Source organism: Typha latifolia, chromosome 4 (genome assembly GCF_019914945.1).
Source record: "Typha latifolia isolate L0001 chromosome 4, TyphaL0001v2, whole genome shotgun sequence".
Classification (NCBI taxonomy): Eukaryota; Viridiplantae; Streptophyta; class Magnoliopsida; order Poales; family Typhaceae; genus Typha; species Typha latifolia.
In genome coordinates, this window is record NC_133089.1 from 8,443,047 (window position 1) to 8,464,987 (window position 21,941).

General features: G+C 35.1%; 1 protein-coding gene across 2 annotated transcripts; it reads right to left on the reverse strand.

Annotated features, from left to right (window-relative positions):
* Window positions 1-2,102: 2,102 nt before the first annotated feature.
* On the reverse strand, window positions 2,103-20,394 carry LOC140786301 (putative MO25-like protein At5g47540). 2 transcript variants are annotated; one of them, XM_073134615.1, is made up of 11 exons: window positions 19,919-20,394; window positions 14,986-15,147; window positions 14,619-14,737; window positions 13,501-13,575; window positions 10,164-10,257; window positions 7,616-7,675; window positions 6,931-6,999; window positions 6,631-6,729; window positions 2,953-2,997; window positions 2,763-2,865; window positions 2,103-2,491 (listed from the first exon to the last, which is right to left on the reverse strand). In XM_073134615.1, exons 1-11 carry the CDS (start codon window positions 20,036-20,038, stop codon window positions 2,433-2,435), a joined length of 1,005 nt encoding a protein of 334 aa, XP_072990716.1. In that variant the 5' UTR covers window positions 20,039-20,394; the 3' UTR covers window positions 2,103-2,432. The 2 variants fall into 2 exon arrangements, with proteins under 2 accessions (XP_072990716.1, XP_072990717.1); XM_073134616.1 differs by lacking the exon at window positions 2,763-2,865 and having other exon boundaries at window positions 19,919-20,309.
* Between the last annotated feature and the right edge of the window lie 1,547 nt (window positions 20,395-21,941).

Genomic DNA, 21,941 nt, shown 5'->3' on the forward strand with positions numbered 1-21,941 from the left:
AGTGGAGGATGGAGTGGATTATGTCGGTTATAATGCGGATGGAAAGTTATGCCATAGATTTAATGGTGTTGAAGGTCAATGATAGTGCAAATTGCGCTAAGGGCGAGAGGACAGTATAACCAAAGAGAGGAAGAAGTGGGAAAAGTGGACTGACTCTACTAGTCTAGGAGATTCGGTCAGACTAAAGGAGGTAGGGGACGACGGCACTAGGGCTACCGTGGAACGAGTAATCACCCTAGTGCACACCACAAGGATATATAGGTGACTACTCGTTCCAAGTCGGTTTGGCCATCCCAACCGATTTACCTAACATCAACATAAGCAAATAACTAGGAAATAAGGACTAGAATGCAAATACAATAAGCAAATACAAAATAAATAAGATAACTAGAGATCTAATCCTATTGGATCCTGCTCAAGACGGTTTGGTAAAGTCCAAACCGTATTAGAATATGATTAAAATGGTAGAAATAATGGATATTTCTTATGCTTCTACTGTTGGTAGCCTGTTGTGTACTCTTCTAAATATCAATTATGCAGTGAGAATACTTTGTAGATTAAAAAGTAACTCGACCATTACATATTGGAACATAGCTAAAAATATTATGATGTATTTTTTGAGGACTAAAGGCTATACACTGATATTTAGTAAATAATAAAATCTTATAATTTTTTAGGTTCACAGATTTAGGTTTTGTTAGAAATTTAAATTACTGCAAATCAACATCAAGATATATCTTTATGATCGCTAATGCAATTCTCTAGAAGAGCAAGAAACATAAATTGATCTTTTCATCCATGATGGATGCAGAGTATATTGTTTGAAAGCCACATCTCTTGCACTGCCATTAAAGAATTTTATCACAAAATTTAAGTGGTGAACTTTATTTTGAGGCCACTAAGTGTAGTTGGTAATACGACAATTGTTATCTTCGCTAATAATATTGTGTTGCTAAGGAGAGGATAAATAAAGGCTACGTGTCAATTATTTACATCAACACTGCGATGCTACTTACAGCTCCCATGACTACACCTGAGTCATATAAACAACATGGGTTTGCCTTCAAATTGGGATATATGATGTGATATCTGATTATTGACATTGCATTTCAGTTTTATTATTTTATTCTTTTTAACATTTTTCATGTTAATTAAAGTGCTATTACAGGCAATAAAGTAAAGGCCAAAAAAGGCATTATAAGTTGATAGCCTTTAATAGACATAAAATAGTGTCTATTAATGAGCACAAAGTATAAAAACTCCTATAAGGACATCACATTAAGATACTAACCTAGAACAACTAGCACTGTAATTACGAAAGGAACTGCACAAAGAAATTGCAGTAAACTTGCATAGTTCTTATCATTGATTTTTCTATGTTGAGTTAAAGATATTGACTCATGATATTATAAAATTGTGCGCATATTCTATTTTCAAAATCATGTTGATAAATAAATTTGTTTCTCCATATGTATGTATACAAAATTTGTATCAATATTTTAAAAAATCTACACTTGATTATGGGCCAGTAGGAGAATATTGGATATGGATTGTTTTGATGTGGGTCCTACCTCAAAGTGGGATTTGAAAAACCAATTGAGTGATTATGATCTAATATATAAAATAACCACTAATTAATTTACTTATCTCTTTAGTGACTTATTATCCTATATTTATGGACCCAATCGATTTGAGTCGATTATAATTTCCTAATTTATTAAAGATTTTTCTATTTGGTTAAAGAATTCCTATGTCTGCCTGATGCAGTAAGATATGATAAAGATAAGAGTTATGATACTAAAGGGATCCAGCCCACACCTATAAATAGAGAGCCCATGTCCTATTAGTGGTGAGGTAGATGAGAGGGTGGATATAACCATACATAAATACCCAGTCCAAATTGCTGAAACAAAAAGGTTGATTGTTGTTGGTTTTGATGCATACATCATGTATCCAGTCTACTAGGATCCACAAACTATAACATGAATTGCAGCAAAATTTTGCGGAACAGTACTACCTACCCTTCTATAGGAAAGATTTCATGAACAAGAAGCAACAAGAAAGAATACATAAAAATTTATTAAATAAAAAGTCGAATAAGATTTAGTAAAGAGCGTCACTAAATAGCATGACTAAGGGTAATCACTGTCTCATTTGTACATGTCACAGAAAACATTTGCAATGGATCCAGCAATGGAGATATAGCTGCATACATCTTATTTCCTCCCTCGACCACATTGTCATGCAATTAATACACAGTTTAGATTTGATCCAATTTGTGCATGTTGCAATTTTTTTTTTCTTTTTTTGGTACAGATACATACAATGGTCTGTGTCTCACCACAGAACATACCACGGGACAGTGCAAGTCCAACTCAATCTTCTAAATTTACAATTACATGATAATAATTATTCGTATAGGCAACTCTTTCTTACAGCGCTGATATCTCTTTAATAACTTGCTCTTTGTCTGCCTCGAATTGTTCGTCCTCTGGAGGAAATGAAGATATTAGTATCATTAGTTGTGGCCACAGAATATCAAGTTCAAAGAGTCAGATATGAGCTCTCAAGTAACCAACATGGAAAAATTACCAAAGCAAAATTGCTCTCACAATGTGAAACACCACACAGTTACTGAAAGAACTTGAATAACAAGATACGATAATTTTCTGAGAGATTGGCTACAAGAATTCCATGTAAAAGCAGGAAGGAAGATAAAGTCAAGGTACTCAACAGAGTCCTTATTGAAACAAAAGAATTACCCTTATCTATCTTGAATCCAGCCAAAAAACGAAGAAGCTTGCTTCTGTTTGTGACTAGTATGGTTGCAATCTCAGGTGGTTTATTTTTATTAGCAGCAAACAACTGATATTTGCAACAAAAAGTAGAAAACCCTGATTTAGTCGACTAAAAAGAGTAGTACACCAAGCAGAATAAAGTCAAGAACTGTACCTTGAATACGTGGAATGCCTCTATTTGAATATTCTTACTTGATTCCTGCAAAATTTAGAAAAGATAAACAATGTAAACAGAAAGGCTACAACAAAATGTGAACAGATACGCACAAACGAATTACAGCAATGCATGTATGATTTTGCACACAATGTCAGAACGAGGCAGCACCACATCTATGCAGTGATTATCTATTGTAGCAATGAGGCAACACTAATCAAAGCTAAATATTTGTATCAAGTCTATCCCAAACTATATCACTAAGCAATACTGGTTTATTGGAAGAATCTTTGATTTCAGATGAGTTTTCATCTGATAGAATAAGTCAACAAATAGATATAAATAATCCAAATATATGGAAATGTTAGTGATCTCATGGAAATCAAACAAAATCAAGAGTATTGGGTAAATAGAACATTTGGAATATGAATACCTAATAAATACTATGAAAATGAAAAAAAGATAAGGAGAATCAAGCTGATCTCCAATTAAAGCTAATTAATAGGACTGAAATATGTACGATCTCTCTAAATATATTTAATCTTTCACTTCCATTTACATTCCTTTCAACATTCATTTGACATATCGAGGAGTTAAAAAGGATAGGGATGCAACTAGTTATGGAGCGGTTAGATGAGATAATTGATATTGAATGCTTCAATTTCTCTGCCACATGGCATGGAAAAATTGTGAGAACTTCCGAGTCATGATTAACTAGGCCCATAGTTAAGCCAGCTTCATCAACTTAAGTTTCTTCACCGAAAATACTTTTGTTGATTATTAAAAATAGGACTTAGTTTTAATGAAAATTGGTGTTATTTGGCAGGATTATCACTGATCTCTTTCATTAATCTTTTACTAAAATTACATCACCTTCAGTACCATGGTTCCTAGTTTCGGCCGATCCCGAGTGGGATCGGCCGAAACGGATCGGGATCGGCCATATCGGCTGATCCTGCCCGAGACGAGCATGGGTAAGAGAGAGAGAAAGGGGAAAGAGAGAGAGAAAGAGAGGGAGCAAGAGAGGGAAAGAGAGGGAGGAAGAAAGAGAGGGAAAGAGAGAGGAAGAGAGAGAGATGGAGCAAGAGAGAGAAAAAAGAAGGGAAAAAGAGATAGAGTTTGTGGGTTGCAGCAGTAAGAGGGAGAGGGAAGAAGAGAGAGGGGAAGAGGAGAGAGAGACATGGAGAGAAAATAAAAATTTAAAAACTATGTTAAATAGGGAAAAAGGTGGCAGTCGGTGAGGGAGAGGGAGAATTTTTAAGAGAGTTAGTAGGAGAGAGAGTTAATTAAGAAGAGAGTTTGATAAGAGAGATTAGTGAGAGAGAGAGATATCGATAAAAAAGAGATTTAGTGGAGAGAAAGTAAGAATTTTTTTAATTTGTGTGAAAGAGAGAGTAGACATGATAACCGGGCGGGCCGGGCCGGGTTCGGGCCGGGCTTTTCGGGCCAAGCAGGCTTAAGTCTTTGTTCACGGCCCGACCCATTAATCACTCGGGCCGGGCCGGGTTCAGGCCAGGCTAGAATAGTCTAGCCCCGTTACCGCCCGTTGGCCCGTGAGAGATCTGGCCGGGCCAGCCCAACCCACCAATCACTCGGCCCAACCCATATTTCAGCTATTTTTAGAATTTTTTTAACTATTAGTTTTTTTTTAAAATATTTATATTCCTCTATTTAAAAAAAATTTTAAAAAATTAAAATTTTTTAAAAGTCTACTTAAAATAATGCAAAATGGTATAATACTAAAATATTTTTTACTGTAGCAATGGTAAATTACTGTAGCAACGGGCAAAGCACTGTAGCAGACGAGCGGGCTTAGTTACGGGCTAAACGGGCGGGCTTTCGGGCCGGGTCAGGCGGGCAAAGGGCTGGCCCGTGCCGCCCATGGGTAGTTCGGGCTCGGGCCGGGCCGGGCCTAAACCGGGTCCGGGCCTAAACCGGGTCCGGGCCGGGCTTAGCCCGGTCCAAACCGGGCCGGGTCGGGCCGGGCATGGGCGGGCTGGGCCATTTGATCATGTCTAAGAGAGAGTGTGAGTGGTAGAAAGGGGGAGAAATAGAAATTGAGAAAATAGTATTTATTTTTTAGTTTTTAGACTTTATATATGAATAATTTATATTTATATCTTATTATTATTTTTCTAAAAAATTAAAAATATTTTTGTATTTTAAAAATTATTTTAAAATACAGGCCAATACGAACGGCCGATACTACCGATACCGCCGATACAGCCGATACGTATCATTTTTTCAGACAACCGATCCCGATCTCGATTCCGATACTTGGAACCTTGTTCAGTACAATTTTGAAAGAAATTATGTCAAATAAAATTCCATCATACCCCTACTTTTCTTTTGGTCTCCTAATGAAGCAATGTTCTAAGGTTCTAATTTACTTTCTCTTATCCTACATCAACTAAACAAATAAATATGCAAGAACAAATTTTCATAATTTGATCATATAATACTTCAAAATAATAGCAAAAACATAATTCCACAAGCCTAACATGATCAGATGCAAGGTTCAAAATTTTGAGATTAGAATCGGCCACCCTAAAAAACGATACTTATCGGTCATATTAGTCTCTAGTATCGAAATTCAATATCAGACTATTTTTTAATTACATAAAAATTCTACTAGTTATTTTGAAAATACAAAACATTCTAAATTTTAGAAAATTAATAATAGACAAATAGATAAATATAAATAACTTTCAAATAAAATCTAAAAATAAAAAAAGTACAACTCTCACCCCCATTTACTCTCACCCCCTATTGGAATATTAATTTTCTTGCCTCTCTATCTTCTCCCTAGTCTCTCTACCCTAATCTCCTCCTCCTTCTTCACCAACCTACCACCTCTACCGTTGACAAGGTCTCTCCTAACTTCTAATTTCCTTCGTCTGTCGAGTCCTCTCTCTTCTTTGGGATCTCGATCACTTCTTCCCCTTCGTCTTTATCTCTTAAACAACATCAACTATCCACCCTCATCTCCATTATCAATTATAACCCTAACATCCACTCTACCCGTCACCATCAACATCATCCGCACTATATCGTATTTTTGTCCCAGTGGCAGCAGATCGATTTCACTTGGTTTTGTAATTTTCTGATAACGGGAGAATATTTGGTGAATATTTTTCCTCAGTTGCGCAGACTACTTCCTGCAATAAATTCAGATCTTGAAAGAATCGTTCCGTAACCTATTAAAGGACCATATATATCTGTGTGTGTGTGTATCAAGTCAGGACCATATAAATTACTGATTTATCAAGCTCAAGACTTGGAAAAAAAAAAATCAGAGCAGCTCATAATCAGGAGGCACACATCCAACATGGTAGCTGAGAGATAAATGACAAAAACGAACAAGTTTATAGAAGTAATGTCAGACACAAGAATTTATACATGAACATCCACAATTAAAGAAATTTCATGCCTAAGAATCTGCTTTGACAAATCAAGCTGCAGAACAAAACAATCCTTTGTATCTCCATTCCAAATAACAACTCCAGAATCTTTGGATGCATGCCACAAACACAATTTTCATGTATATACTAATAAAAAACTATTAGATCATAGAGCCTAGAAGTTTAAATAGAAATAAGAGAACTTTAATTGAACTTAAAAGTAACCAGCATTATTTTTATATGAGGTATTTCTTATGGTTGATTGGTTTACACATACCCTGAGAAGATTCATCAGAATCATAAGATTGTCCTTTGAACTAACATATCTCATCATAACTGCAGAATTTGATCGATCCAGTAGCATGTCTCCCAAAACCTGAAAGAAGAAAACGGATGTAACAACTATGCACAAAAACCATGATTTGAGAAACAATCCTTTACAGGATTAATATAGAGAAGGAGCTCAAATAAAACTAAGAATTGAACAGAGCATTTGATGGTGATCCTAGAGTCATAGTTAACCTGCACTGTGTCAGATGGAAAAGAAATGAAAACCCCATAGACAAAGCAAATATACCTTTATAGCTTGCCTTCTTGTAATGTAGTTGGGAGATGACAACAGCCTTGAATTAAATTCTGCAAAAAACTGAAAGCAGTACAGAAATATCTATCTCTGTCATCAAGTTTGAGTAAAGGTGAGTAGAAAAGGAAGGTGATGAACCTAAAACATGCAAGTAACAAATGAAAAATCGTATACTAAAAATCGTTAGTTCAAATAATTACTTACATATCAGCACAAATGCATGAGGACTCCTGTAGGGTAGCCCAAGAAGCAGTTACTAAAGTAAATTGCAGAGCATAAAGTTCTAATATAAGCAAATCAAGTGCGAACTTCGCTTGCAACGTCAAGCAGAGGATTTAAGAACCAATCCTTTCTAATCACTAAAGAATGTCAAGTAAGATGGATAACTAGTGCAAACCAAAAACACTCTAATCCCAGCTCATTCCTTCAAGATCACAATAAGGAATTGGCTAAAACCTTATTTGGTGAGTAAGCAACTGTTTCGCCCATGGTGGTAGACATGTTGCGCTTTTCGTATGATGTCTAAGTTAAATATGTGCTTGTTGTAGTCCAGAAATGAACCAAATTAAGTAGTTAATCTGAGAAACTGTATCACATACCTAAAAGTAATTATGCTAATGATCCATTCTAGAAATAATCGGTAATCCAAAGTCAATTGTCAAGAAAAGCCATTACTCACCCAGTCATAATTTCTAGAAAGAAATTCTGCCACAGTTGATTTGTGCCTTGTCAGAAGCTCCTGTTATGCAAGTAAAATAATGTTATCACATCTCGTCAAATTCAGCAAAAGGCAAACTGATGATTCTGTAAAAATCATCATGCCAGTTCACAAGAAACCAGAATTCTGCCACAAATCTAATGCTTGATGCACTAGGACTGCACAAAAAATAACTCGAAAAGAGATCTCCAATGACCATAAAAAGTAGTTTTGCCAGTATTCTGAACAGAGAGCAGCTGAAGATGGCCATAGACAATGTGACTTAAGCTAACAAACGATCAATAAATCAGCGGAGAAAGAAGATGATATGCAAAAAATAAAATATAAATAGAAAGTTGCATGCATGGATGAGCAACTACTTACTACTCATTAGAGTGCATCACAAATGGGATTTTCCTTATCACATCACATATCTTCAATTTTGAATTATCTTTGAATTTTCAATAGTATACAAGAAATATCCTTCAGTAATCCTAGAGTAACAGATTTTTATATTTTAAAAATATCATATATGCAAAAAAATCCAATAAGTATCTTATCTGATAGGCTATCCAATACAATACAACTAGGGTATAGATGCATATGCGCTTCCTAGAAAATCACTGATGATCTTAATGCTCATTGCAAGGCAGAAGATCCACCATATTGTTCTTATGTTTTAAGTTCATGACAATGCATGTTATGTTAGAGAGTTATGAGAAAAGAGAAATAGTGAGGCACTAGTAGGGATATTATTGGTGACATCAGGCAGGCCAGAGTTAGGTTCCGACCAGGCTTGGGCTTTTGTTCGCAGCTCACCTACTATCCACCCGGGTCAATCTAGAATATGATAACAACCAACCAAGCTTTGGGTTACATGTAAGCCTACAAACGAGCTTATATGCCCACAAACATGTTGCGAGCTTACATGCTAATATGCCCGCAAACATGTTGCGAGCTTACATGTAGCATGTTTGTGGGATCACATGCTCGTAAATGGCCTTACATACTATTTTTATTTTTATTATGGCTTAATTATAATTAGCCCCCTTTTACTTTGACCCGGTATCATTTTGCCCCTTGTACTATAAATATCCCCCTTAGACTTTTAAAAAGCTAGAACTAAACTCATCTCTTAGCCTTCCTTGAGTTAAAATTTACATGTTAAGTATGTGAACAGTATGTTATTTTCAGATAGACAAAATTATCCTCATGAACGTAAAAAAATATATATTTTTTAGATAATTTTGCCCTTATCTCCTTCCTTAGGATGAATTACAAAAGGCATTCCGCTCTTCTTTCCTAACCCATCTCCTCTAAGCTCTAGTAAATTTTTTTATCCTATCTCTTTATATCTTCCCCACATGACTTCTAACACAAACAGTAGTAATAGCAAATACTCCACATGTTTGGCATGCTGTGTCTTCTCCGATAGGTGAGTTATTTTAAAGTTGAGAGAGACATTCCATATGGTAATGAGACTAGCGGATTAAAAAAAAAGATCGGAAGAAGATGGAAAGAAGAAGGGAAGAAAATGGGATGAGAAGTGAAGAAGAATGGGTTTCTCCCGATCGGTCACAAGTAATGGTAAATAGATAATTTTATGTTATTAACTAATAAATTCTAATAGTTCCCTCCAATAACTAAGGAATATAAAAGTAATCTTAGGGCATCCATGTGGTAGCCTCTAAATGACTGCATAATAATGCAGACAAATAAATTGGCACTTTGGCAGCCAATCATGCCTATGTTATGACTTAAGACAGTTGAAGTAAATTTCCAGCAACAGAGATTGTTGTGATATGTTATCTTGCAAAATGGAAGTCTTTTTGTCTTTTGACTATTCCAAAGAAGTCAAGAACCTACTGTGAAGGTCCTCTCTGTCGCTGCTCCCTGCTACTCATTGAACCAAATCTTCTTCACTTGTTGCAGTAGAAAAGCACATAGAACTATCATGCCTAAGGTGGAGCTGAAGGAACTGAAAATGCAAAACACATTGGAGGTTATAAGTTATTGTACTCTTCCTCTATGCAGCATGACTGCCTAACTTGAACGACACCTCTCATTCATCAGATCCCACAAGGATCTCTGTCATCCACTTTATCAGTCACATAAGGGAGTCAACCTATTAGAATTCAAAACTGGGTAAGATTTTTTATCCCTTTAATTTCTCACACGTAAATGACCCTGAATTGCAGCACAACAGCGCTTAGAACAATCATGCCTTAACTAGATAAGACCTTCAATTTCCAAAATTCATATCATCTCTATGATAATTTCTAGTTAAGGTTGTTTTGCTAGCTTGTACCAGTGAAGGAGAAGCAGTCAGCATCAAAATTTTATCTGATGTGCACATGTTCAGAAAATGCATAACAATTTTTTGATATCATGTATCCCGATACTTATGGACACTAAAAAGAGATTATGAAAGAAAGTTTCTCATTCTAATAAAAAAATATCAAATCCATAAACGAGAACATAAAAAGTACAATCTTGAAAAAGTAGAGTATTGAAATAGGCATCGCTTAACCTTAAAAGTTGCAGAGGCATCTGATGCTATGTCGAAATTCGGAAGCTGAATATAGTCAAAAAATTTCTTCATATGCTCAGACTCTAGAACATACCTGCAAGTATATAATCAAAATGCCCATGAAACCATAGTTTTCAATCATGTGAGAATAAGAAGAATATGTTTTAAGGAAGGAAAGAGAAATCTTTAGGACCAAATGATGCAACAAGAGTAGATTGAAAAAAGTAAAACATGGAAGTACTATGATCAAAGATAACATCCCAAAAGCTAGGAAGCACAAATACTTACATATTCTCATCATATCCATATTGAATATCATATCATATAACGATACGCATCGGATACTTCCACATGCATATTAGATACTTCCTGAAAGTATTAGATCAGGGATCAGGCTTCATAGAGAAGGATGGTAATGGTATTCCATTATGTGTAGGGGGCAAGAAGGAGCTTGGAGTTGGGCCTCCGTGGTCAGAAGCAAAGGGAGCACTAGAGGCACTAAGGGCAGCGATGGCCTTGGGAGTGAGGAATTTGGATTTGGATCTAGATGCCCAAGAGCTGGTGGAGCTACTACAAACTGGGCTAAACTGCCCTTTTGCTATTTACATTATAGTTCAGAAATGTACGTCCTTTAGAAACAATTTGTAAATGCCAAAGTTATACACACACATAGGCAAGGAGATATGGCTGCTGTCTGAGCAGCAAGCATAGCTAAAATCAGCAGTAATTGATTTTGGGTTTGTGGCTGTGAGGATATACCTCATCCACTTGGGGCTTTGCCCTTTATGACCAGTCTGGTGCTACTATAGGCTGACTGTTGTAAGCAGCTTGCTGCTCCTTTCTAATAAGAAAAAAGTATTAGATTTGTTTTAAAAGTACAATTAATGTTGTGGATACTTCTCAGTATTTCTTAGATACTTTTGAGATTCGTATCAATAAGAATCAAATTGAAGGAGACAATTACCTTTCATTTCTTATCAGATTTAGAAGGTTCACTTTGCAAAAACATTGAGTTCACTTATTTATTTTTAACTAAGGAAATCGTGTTACAATGGTCAATTTCTTCTAATATATAGGTTGAGCTGGCTTGTTTATCTTTCAGTTTAGCTAGTCATGTGCTACAACTGAATATTTTTTTATGACTGGTAGTTGCTTTTTTCTCTTTTGTGATGTCTCCTCATATAAATTATCACATGCAACAACAATATATAATTCCTAAATTAAGAGAATGCAAGTACATAAGTACACTAATATATATCTGTAGACATAAAAATATACATATATGAGATATGTATTCTGCATATCATATCCTTATTTTTTAGGTATTATCATATGGTGTATCCATATACATATCTGCTTCATAGCCCAAAAAGTTATATCCACTTTCAAGAGACTAATTTACACTAAAAAAATATCTCATAAGCAAAATGTAGAATAAATTAGTAGGGCAAAATACTTCAGGTGACTAGCTTGCTGGCATAGAAAGCAAAGATCGAAAAATATAATGAAGTAAAGAGTGTTTAGCAGGACTCAAATGCAAGATTTCTGGCAAACCTGTAGTTAAGGATAGTCTGCTCCAACTTCTTCTAGTTATGTAGAAAAGAAAAAGATGAAAAGTCAAGTTCTCAATCCAAGTGTTTGAAGCACCATTCGAGCTAGTTGGCCAAGGCCAAACATCTTCTTGTTGAAAAGCTAGACATAATTGGCTTCTTCAATCTGATAATTGGACAGGTTAATTGATACTTGAAAGGGCGACGTAAGAGTGAAACTTGAAACCATGGCCATTGTATTCAAGGCATCTACTTCCTCAACTTAGACTGCCCCATAGAGATTTGACAATGGGTGACCAACCACAACCTACTCCCATAGCTGAGGATCCTATCGATTCAAAGTCTAGGGAGCATGTCTCTATGGCTCAAAACACATGACTAAGTGGACGAAAGGAGGTAAGCCTTACCATTACACTATGAGACATCTTAGCACCTAATAAATTCTTATTATCTCAAGATCATTGAATTTGACTTGAATGTATCCTTTTAGATGTTGTAACAATTATTGTATCTAGTATCTAAATTATCAAATCTAAAAGTTTTTAGTTCTCATGCAGCATAATAAATGATGAATCTTTCTGTAGGCAACAGTTTCACGGTTCTAACTCCATGGCACACAATTTGGGTCAAAATTGTGCTCCTCACTGTTAGAATCATTATAGAAACAATGTTCCAGAGTCAGGCTGCTTAGTATAATAACATCGGCGTCAGTATCAACTCATGGATCATAGTGAATATAAGAAAGACATCCTAGTGCGTGAGATCTTACAATATTTGAAGAGAACGAAGCGCCCTTGTCCCCATTGTTGGAGGTTTCTTCCAAGGCTAACACCCCCAAGGTGCACAGCACTTACAGCCATACCAAGTTAACATCACAAAATAGGGATAATTCTCTATCATTCAGAATATATGGTTCATTTAGGAAAAAAGAGTATAGTCACATTTCAGAAGGTATTATATCCTGTGATGTAGTCTATTTGCTCTTCCTGCCCCAATTCCTGAATTGTTTTCTCAACTTACTTCTTTCTATTAAATGAGCAAATGAGCGATGAACAATTCTCATAGTAACCAAGGTTCCAATCAGCCTATCACTAAAAAAACAATCTTAAGAAAATGCTAATCTTGGTGAGCAACATCATTTCATCTGAACAAAGAAGAAGTCAGACAGGTAGCAATAAATAAAAGTCATCATGTACTTCTCTTTATATATATTTACATGTCAAATCATCAAATAATTTGCAAAATAGTGAAGGAAAAAGTGCTTTTAAAGTTGCCAATTGATGATTCTCTGTCATAGTAACAAATTTCCTCAGTAAAATTATATTACTAATGATAATCACTCCTAAAAGAGACACTCAAGAAGATGTGACAGTGACTTTTGGAGTAAGAGAATGTTATAAACTTGCACCTCAAAAAGAACATAGACAAGTTTAAAGTACAACATATAGGCGCTAATGAATTTAAAGAAACAATTCTTCATTGCTTCTCTCTGACCCAATTGGTTCGAAGTAGAACATGCAACTATAAAGAGGACAATGGCTGGAAAACCATACCCAACAGGGAAGTCTTCTATCCAATTGATAATGAAGTTGCAAAGATAACACACACCAATCTAGTGCAAGTAATATAATTATAATACAGCCAAAAGATAGCTGCACTGCTCTTAACTCGGAGAAAAGACATATGGTGCCTTTCGTGACCAAGTTATCTAACACATCTGCGAACCAATGACTTTTGACATAAGACGTAAGAAAATACCAAGAGAATCAAGAAATTAGCATTACTACCTTGCAATACTTTGATGTCGAATGCATTCCCTCAACATAGCACCGTAATGTAAAGCAATGTCCATGTTCTCATACCTGCAAGCAAATATGTTATTTTGCACACGGTTACAGAAAAAATAAGAGAAATAAATTCAGCAAGGAAATCATTAGATCAAGCTAGTGTATAATATAATACAGAACTTATAGCCAGCACTTATAATACATAAGCACATAAATACACGTACATTTATATACTTATATACGTCGATACACATGTAAGAACATATATATGTATATAGTCATGATAATTCCAGAAAGACCACAAAGATAAATATTAAATAGCATCGTCTGCCATCCTTGTTATTTTGAATGGTTAGGCCAATATGTTGATAAAATTACAACTTTCGAACAGCTTTTAACAGCCCTAACAGAACTTAGAAAACCTCAATCATTGCCAATCTAAAGTTTATTATCATTGTGGATCAATGTATGTTAGATCAAAGATCACATAAAATAAATATAGTTATAAATATCCATTTTCTGGCAGCAGTAACTATATCAGTTTCTAATCAGTTGTCTCTCATAATACAACTTAATTTGCAGTATCCTAAATTTAGATGCTAAAGAAAATATTAATCTCTCTTTACTCTCGTTGATAAACAAGTACATCTCTTATTGGACTAGATTCCTCTATACTATGATAAACAACCAGCAAAAGGTTATTAGATGGGACTTGAAATTGCAAATCCAACAGATGGCTATTAGATTGCCAAATAGTACACAAGCCATGAATTATTAACTTATAAAAAAAGGATTCTGACTTGCACCATTCACCAGAACTTAAAGATCAAGTTCAGTCTAAAGTTAAATATTAAATAACCACTTCATTAAAGAAAAGATCTTAAAAGAGGCTAAAGCAAGTTAACGTAGAAATGTATCTTGTAAAGAGAGAGAAGAAAACATTTATCCACATGAACCCCAAAAAACCAAACTTGTCAATGAATCCACTGCATAGTAAGTTTGTGTAACATATTGTATCTATCATTTGGGCTCATAACAAATTTAAACATGCTTCTGCTACTCAAAAAGAGGATTTCATAAGGAATGACAAAAGCACACCGGAAGCCTTTTAAACTCACCCAGACACTAAAATATCTAAAAGATCTTTATTTGTTTCCAAGTAATCAGAAGCAATCAAACGTGAGTGGACTAGTTGCCTCTGTAAATTTGCAACAACCTGAGTAGCATCTTTCCGAGTCTGCAGTAATTCATAAAGGTCAAAGATAGATCATAAATTAACAAGATGAATATAAGTAACTAGTACACAATACAAGACACAGTAGGATAGTCTAACTCACACTTCAGATAGTCCAACTTACACAACTTAACGACGGTTTCTAAAACCTTTACTCTTTCCTTATACGCGAGAGGTTCTTAAGAAAAATGGGATGATTCATTTCATATACAGTAACTAACATCACATAAATAAACAATCAATGTGTGTACCTCTAAGCTCAATTTTGGAAGGCAGACAACTAATAGACGTAGAGTGTTCTCTTTGAAGAACTCTTGAGTTAACTGAGTACAAAATTCCGCAACAGGCTCTGATTCACTATTGCCATACAGAATAGATTTTAACTCCCGAATATTTTTGCTGAGCTCTCCCATCTGCAAAGATAGATCTGAACATTATATTCATGGTAATTACAAAAACAATGGGATCAGAGATTATCAAAGTCACAATCTGCACTTTTCTTCAAAGTTACCAATGCAACCAATACAATAATATAGGTTATATATAGAATATAGCATGAACCTCTCATAAAACTATAGAACCACAGTCACATACTTCCAAAATTTCGACCAAAGATTGGTACGAAATAAAATTCATATTTTTATTCAACTAAGTGATACGTTAGACATAGATGCTATTTAACACTTGGATTCCTTTAGAACACATAAATCTTCCAAATTCATGAAAATTATACAACCTTTCACAACAAAGTGCTTTCAAGCAAGGACTGTCGTGCCACAACCATCGCACATGCCACCCACTCATTGGCATGGCATGGAAGGGTACACCCTAGCCGTACCGTAGGAATTGTGAGATACTTGACAGTTACCTCCCTCCATTGCTACCCCTCCTCCATGTGAATGTAGAAAAGAGCATGGATCCCAGTTTTAGCTAATAGTGAGACGAATCGCCCAATTACATGGGATGGCCAACTTCGGTCGTATCGACAAAACTTGCCAAAAGTAGTTGAAATTAGATTTTTAAAAGATTTAGATTGAGTATAAATAAATTCAACCTATGGAACATTAGTAATTAAAGTCTCCAATTGCCTTCTTTTCAAATTTTTAGCTTTTACTCTATCTTTTACACACTCTTCTTCCACCCCTCACACTTCACTGAACTCATCTAGTGGCCAATTCAACTAGCTCTTTCAACTGCTCCGTATTCAGGTGAACTCAGGTTAGTATTTTTTTTTTCTTTTTACTTTTTTTTCGTATCTCTTTTCTCTCTCTTTCTCATCCACTCTTTAACTCACATTTATTACTGCTACAGAACAACAATAAAGAGAGATATAGATCTTTCTCTTCATTTCACTTTTGCAACGGTAATTTACAAGCATAGAAATTTATCAATCTAATTCAAAATTATCATAGTTTTAAATTAGTACTTTTTTTAGATTTTAGGCTTCATATGTGAATGTTTTTCTATTTTCTTATTAATCTGTCAATTTTTCCAAATATTTTGATATCTTGTATTTTTTAATAATATTTAGAATTTTACATAATAAAAAATAGCATAATCCGATCCGAGCATCTGATACAAACAACATGGCCGATACTTATCATTCTTTTGGACGATCGTTCCTAATCTAGAGGTCCAAAACCTTGCAATAGAGAAGCCTCTCTTCATTATTGCACCAACCTCTGCCTCTAGCTCATTCTCTCAAGCTGAAACCCTAAAGTGATCATGGAGAATAAGTAACAATCTGGTTTAAGAGTGAGTCAAGATCCACTTTGGAGTATGAGGATCATAGCTTATTCTCATGCAAATCCTAAGAATACTTTACTGATCCGACTAGGGATCCTCTTCTTCCTCTATAGGCAACTCAAAAGCTTCAGTTGGGGGTGTCAACTGCAACACCCCATGTCATGTGTCGGTGCCCCATAGGCATGGGATATGCTAGCCCATATGGCAATTTATGCTTTCAATATTCAAAATCAAATGTAGAAATACATAGTGCATATAATTGAAGAGTTAAAATCATGAAAAGTTTCTTTGCAAGCCCAAAAATGAAAATAATTAATATCAATTTTATTAGATATGGAGAATTTATGAATTCGTAGACTCAAACAAACCTTCAATAGTTAGCCTATCATATACAGCTAACGTGCAATAAACAATGAAGTTCCACTTACTCATGCACTAGAAATATGATGTGGATAAATTAAAGAAAGATCCTTGGCACCCTAACAAAGAAACAATAGTATAAAATAACCTCTAGAAATCTCTTGATAGTTGGGACAAATCTAGCCCTTATGCATTGAACGGAACACAGATAATTCTTTTAACCTCTTCTAATATTGAGGCATTTGGTCAAAATCTTAATCATCATCAATATTTCTTTCAAGAGTTTCAACTGGAACTTTTATCGACATTTTTGTTGTAATTGTACTTTTTTAAATCATTGTACTTTCCTCAATTATGAATGAACAAACATAATATAATTTACCTATTACTATAAAACATAACCGTACCTTTCTCATGAATATTTGATCTCTTAGAAGCATCACCTCCTCAACTAACTTGTAAAGGTCACAGAGGTATGAGAAGTCTCAAGTAAAAACTTCTCTAAAATTTAGGCACAAGATCGTTGCATAGTGACATGTGAGCTTCATAACTGAACTTCATGCAAGTCAAGGACATATCCTAAATTTTTATGAGGAAAAACTAACTTGCCCTACCTAACTCACTCAATATTTTGCATTAGCTATCCAAAGAGACTCCAACAGTATATAGAAAAGCATCACATCTAAACAAAATCTTCAATTTACATTAAGGTTCTAACTTCTAAGTATCAGTTTCGGGATTGGTATCGGTTGCTTGAGAAAATGATAGTATTGACCGTATCTACTTTATCGATCGTCCATGTTGGACGATTCGGCCGATCCATTTCGGCAATACGATACTCAATCCATGATTCACATATGATCAACTTTTACTTAAGGGATAATTACACTTAAATCCTATGAACTATTGCCTATTTTTATAGAAACCCTCTCATTTATTTTTTGTGAGACATTGACCCCTTTAACTATGTAAAACCTTTGAGATACCCCTTTTATTTTATTTTTTTAGATTTTTCCATTAAAAAATATCATGTAACTGTCACACAATCAATTTTAAGCTCTCTAGGGACCATTTTACTCTAATATTAGAGGAAAAAAAATTAAGGATAAGATGGTTGTTTGATGTTTTCCATTAACAATGCTAGGGGAGATGAGGGAAATTAGAAATTCACATAGTCAAAGTGTCACAAAAATTAAATAAGGGGTCTATGTGAAAATAGGCTAGTTCGAGGGGGGTTCATGTAATTAACCCTTTACTTAAAGGCATATTACAATAGTATCCAAAAGGGCAACAAGATATCCTTTCAAAGTTCCAGCCAACCCTAATCACCTATCAATTAAATCAAATCAGAAATAAAGAGGTACAATGGTAATTCTATGTTCATTCTTCCCTGTTTCTGACCATGTATTTGAAATGCAAATAAAAACCTTATATACTAGAATAACATCACAGATGTTCTCACCCAATCTTAAGTACTTGAAGCCTAGAATACAAATGAATCAACTAAGCTAGATAATTCGTATCTTAGTTATAGTTGATATTAGTCTTTCACTATATCAAAATCATATCAGCCACCACTAAATATTGGAAACATCATAATTATACAAATCAAACACTTCTTTACAGAGTAAATCTTGCATATCCTTAGATACATCTACTCGTATCGGCCAGATAGTTCTAGCGACATTTTAAACTGTTGAACAGAAAAGGTATGGTAAATGATGATGAACTGAACAAACTCAAAATGGACCCTCCATTTTTGCCACTTGCCACCCATAGTTTTCTGTTTCAGAGCATTGACTATTCAATGTGGAATGATATCTGTTCTCATGACATTGAATACATAATATAGTCTATGCATTATGCTAAAATTTATCGTTGGATTCCCCATGATAAGAGTTAGGACACTAATGGTAGTTTCCTTTTATAGCCAAACTCCTCTATTCTCCATAACTCTACTGATTGCTCGTTATCATAAGCTACAAGCCTACAAAATATAAGATTCTGATAATTTAGGAATGGACAGGTTTTTAATTGAATGCGCATATAATTTAGTAATTGTCTAGCTGCAATGCACTCTAGTAGATACTTCTCATGAGATATGTCACATTACTGTGCCCTCATCTATATTTTCTAAGTTGAAATCACATAAGGTATCTAGATACTTTATTAAAAACTTAAAACTAGCCTAAATAGAAAATGCGCTAGTTAACTAACTCATCTAAAATAGAGTGAAATGAGAAGCAAGAGTATTCTTGATATATTGGAACTAAAACACCTCGACTGACCAAGTTAATCAGATCTCTGAGGTAATATAGAGTCAAAGAGACCAGCGAGAAAATTGAATCTTTTAAATTACAAGAAACATATCGCCATGTAAGGACTGAAAGATGATCAACATTTCCTAATCTCATGCACCAAATGATTGTATAGAAACCGGAGCATCCCCCTAACTCAAACCCTTGTTTGACTCTATATTTCTATATGAAACCAATAGACATATGTAATGAGTCAAAGGAGGGAGATGAAATATAAGAAAGTAATTTGGTGAAAGTACATAAGCAAAATGTTGACAAACTCTAAGAAAACTAGCTAGCAGACCGACAGCACTTAAGCCTCTATGTTAGACAAAATGATCAACACGAAGAAGTAGTTTAATCTATAATATTTAATGTACAATTCATAAAAGTAGACATAATATAGGAATAAAGAGATGTTATAATCCTTTCCAACAACATATGCTGCAACCTGAGACCAAAATTATCTGATCTTCTCTAATTTGCACTATAAGCGTATCAACGCATTGCAACTCCAATACGTTGTTAAAATTTTTCAACCACACATAATATTTGCGAAAGAACTTGTTCATCCTTAAAGAATCACGATTCCAGATCCAGAAAGACACGAATCATGCAAGAAAAAGAAGGGAAAAAAACACTAGACTTTCCATATATGAAGATAAACCAAATCAAGCTCACTCCCAAGCTGAAACATGCCCATCATATTCCAAAATTGGATCCGAAACAAATTACAAAAAATCTAACAAAAATCCACATAAAACAAGTTATTGGATGTGACCTTTTCCTCCCGCTTGGGATCCCGGGAGTTATAGTGGAGATCGACGTAGATGAGGAGCTCCCTGGTCTGCCGCACCACATCGGCGGGGGTTCTCGGTTTCGACTTGAAGAGGCCCTTCATCTTCTCACTACGAGGAGGAGCTCCTCGCGAGGCGCAGGGCCTCGAGGGATCGAAGCAACGCCGGACCAGAGCTAGGACTAGGGTTATGGCTAGGGTTAGATTTCCGGCGAGCTATAGCTCCGATCGCCGGCGTCCCTCTCTCCGATGCGAATGAATAGGAACGATCTCCATCCACAAAGATGTCTTACGTCCGTTTTCTCGACGTTTCCTATCTCTCTTCCCCTCTATTTGTTTATTTTTCTTTTTCTTTTTCTTTTTTTTTAACGTCCTTAATTGGGGAAACGACCGGTGGAGGAATTTTGTGGGCTTTTCAACTAAATCGAAAACATTAGTCGGTTTAAGATAAGAAGAACGATAATAATAATTTAATAGCTAATTAACTCTTATGTGGGATAAAAATAAGAGGCGATATCAACACAGCGCAACTGGAGCGTGGCTGTGTTCGTGTCGTCGCTATCTTTTTTTCTCTTTGATGTCTGTCGTTATTCGTTTGGAGGAATATCCGTGCTTATGTTCCCTGGACACTGCCTCTAATTAGATTTCCTGCAACCTGTGGGATGTAGCGACATATTATAATTGCAATTCTTGCTTCAAACGAATAAAGAAAAAGGAAGGCTTACATAACTTCGCAATTTTTAATAAGATTTGCTGTAGAATTTGCCACTTACAGGTTTGATTTTTTTTCTGAGAGTATGACCTTCTTAGGGCAATTTACACTAAAATGCCCATCAGCTTTCCAATTGGCAGAAATAGATTCTCTGGAATTATAATTTTAGTTTTTTTATTTTTACTGATTTATCCTAATTAATTCTTTCTCTAATTCAACTCAATTGTTTAATTTAATCTATTAACCATCTAATTAAATTTTTAACTGCTCAAACTCCTTTCTTTTCTTTGTTTTTCCGTTATTTTTCTCCTCAAACATCAAATTGGTTTTTTGTCTCCTCACCTCAACTGTAACGCCTCAATAATCAACAAGAGCATCATGTCATAAATGAGTATATGGATGTATCCTCAATAATATATAAATAAAAAGTAGATATATGTCATAACTGATAAAAGTATATAATCCTCGACAATGAGCAAACAAATCTCCATGTTATACTATCATCACAACTCTCTCTCAAATATGACATATAATGCATGTTGACCATGACCATGCTATGATATCAAATGCAACCATGTATAATGCATATCGATCACTCGATAATCAGGTAACCAAATAATAATGAAATCATATGCACTTCTCAATATCACAATCATAACTGACATATCAATATAATATCATCATACTAGACCACTATACAAAGTCAACACCCGGTACCCGGTCTTAACATTATGTCTGAAGACTCAGAGCATACTCCGTGACCTGCAAGAGTATTTCAAATATAATCATACCTTGCCACCCGCTAGGGTATCAACATCCATCCAGACGGGGCACCCACATAGTTGATAGAAACCTCGTGAGGATAACTCGTCACATATGCCCTAGCGAATGGCATGTGTTCGATTGTCTGTGCGCAAAAACCCAATTGACCTCGAACATGGGCCACGAGATATCACATATCAACGACCATAATCATCACTCCAAGCACTCCTAACCCTAGCGCCTACTCGGGTATCCTCACGCTTTCTATCAACTATCCTATCAATCACATTTCATATTTTCCTTCTAAATGTGAGATCACATGCATATATCCAGTACGATAATGAGTTAATGCATAACAAGAATTTAGGTGAAATAAAAATCAAGAGAAAAATAATGCAATACCAACTCCAACCATATATCTAACACATACATACTCATGTTAGTCTATCACATGCACACTCATACTAAAAATCACTCCAACACAAAGTCATAACAGTATAATCATCTCTAATCATCTCTATTTATCATCATCAT

Excerpts from the sequence above, each read along its gene's own strand:
- LOC140786301 (XM_073134615.1), bottom strand. The coding sequence starts at position 20,038 with ATGAAGGGCCTCTTCAAGTCGAAACCGAGAACCCCCGCCGATGTGGTG. Across the intron at positions 13,576-14,618 it reads TTAGATATTTTAGTGTCTGG|GTATGAGAACATGGACATTG; the intron begins GTGAGTTTAAAA and ends ATTTGCTTGCAG. Across the intron at positions 2,998-6,630 it reads TTCTGATGAATCTTCTCAGG|GAATCAAGTAAGAATATTCA; the intron begins GTATGTGTAAAC and ends TAAATTTTGCAG.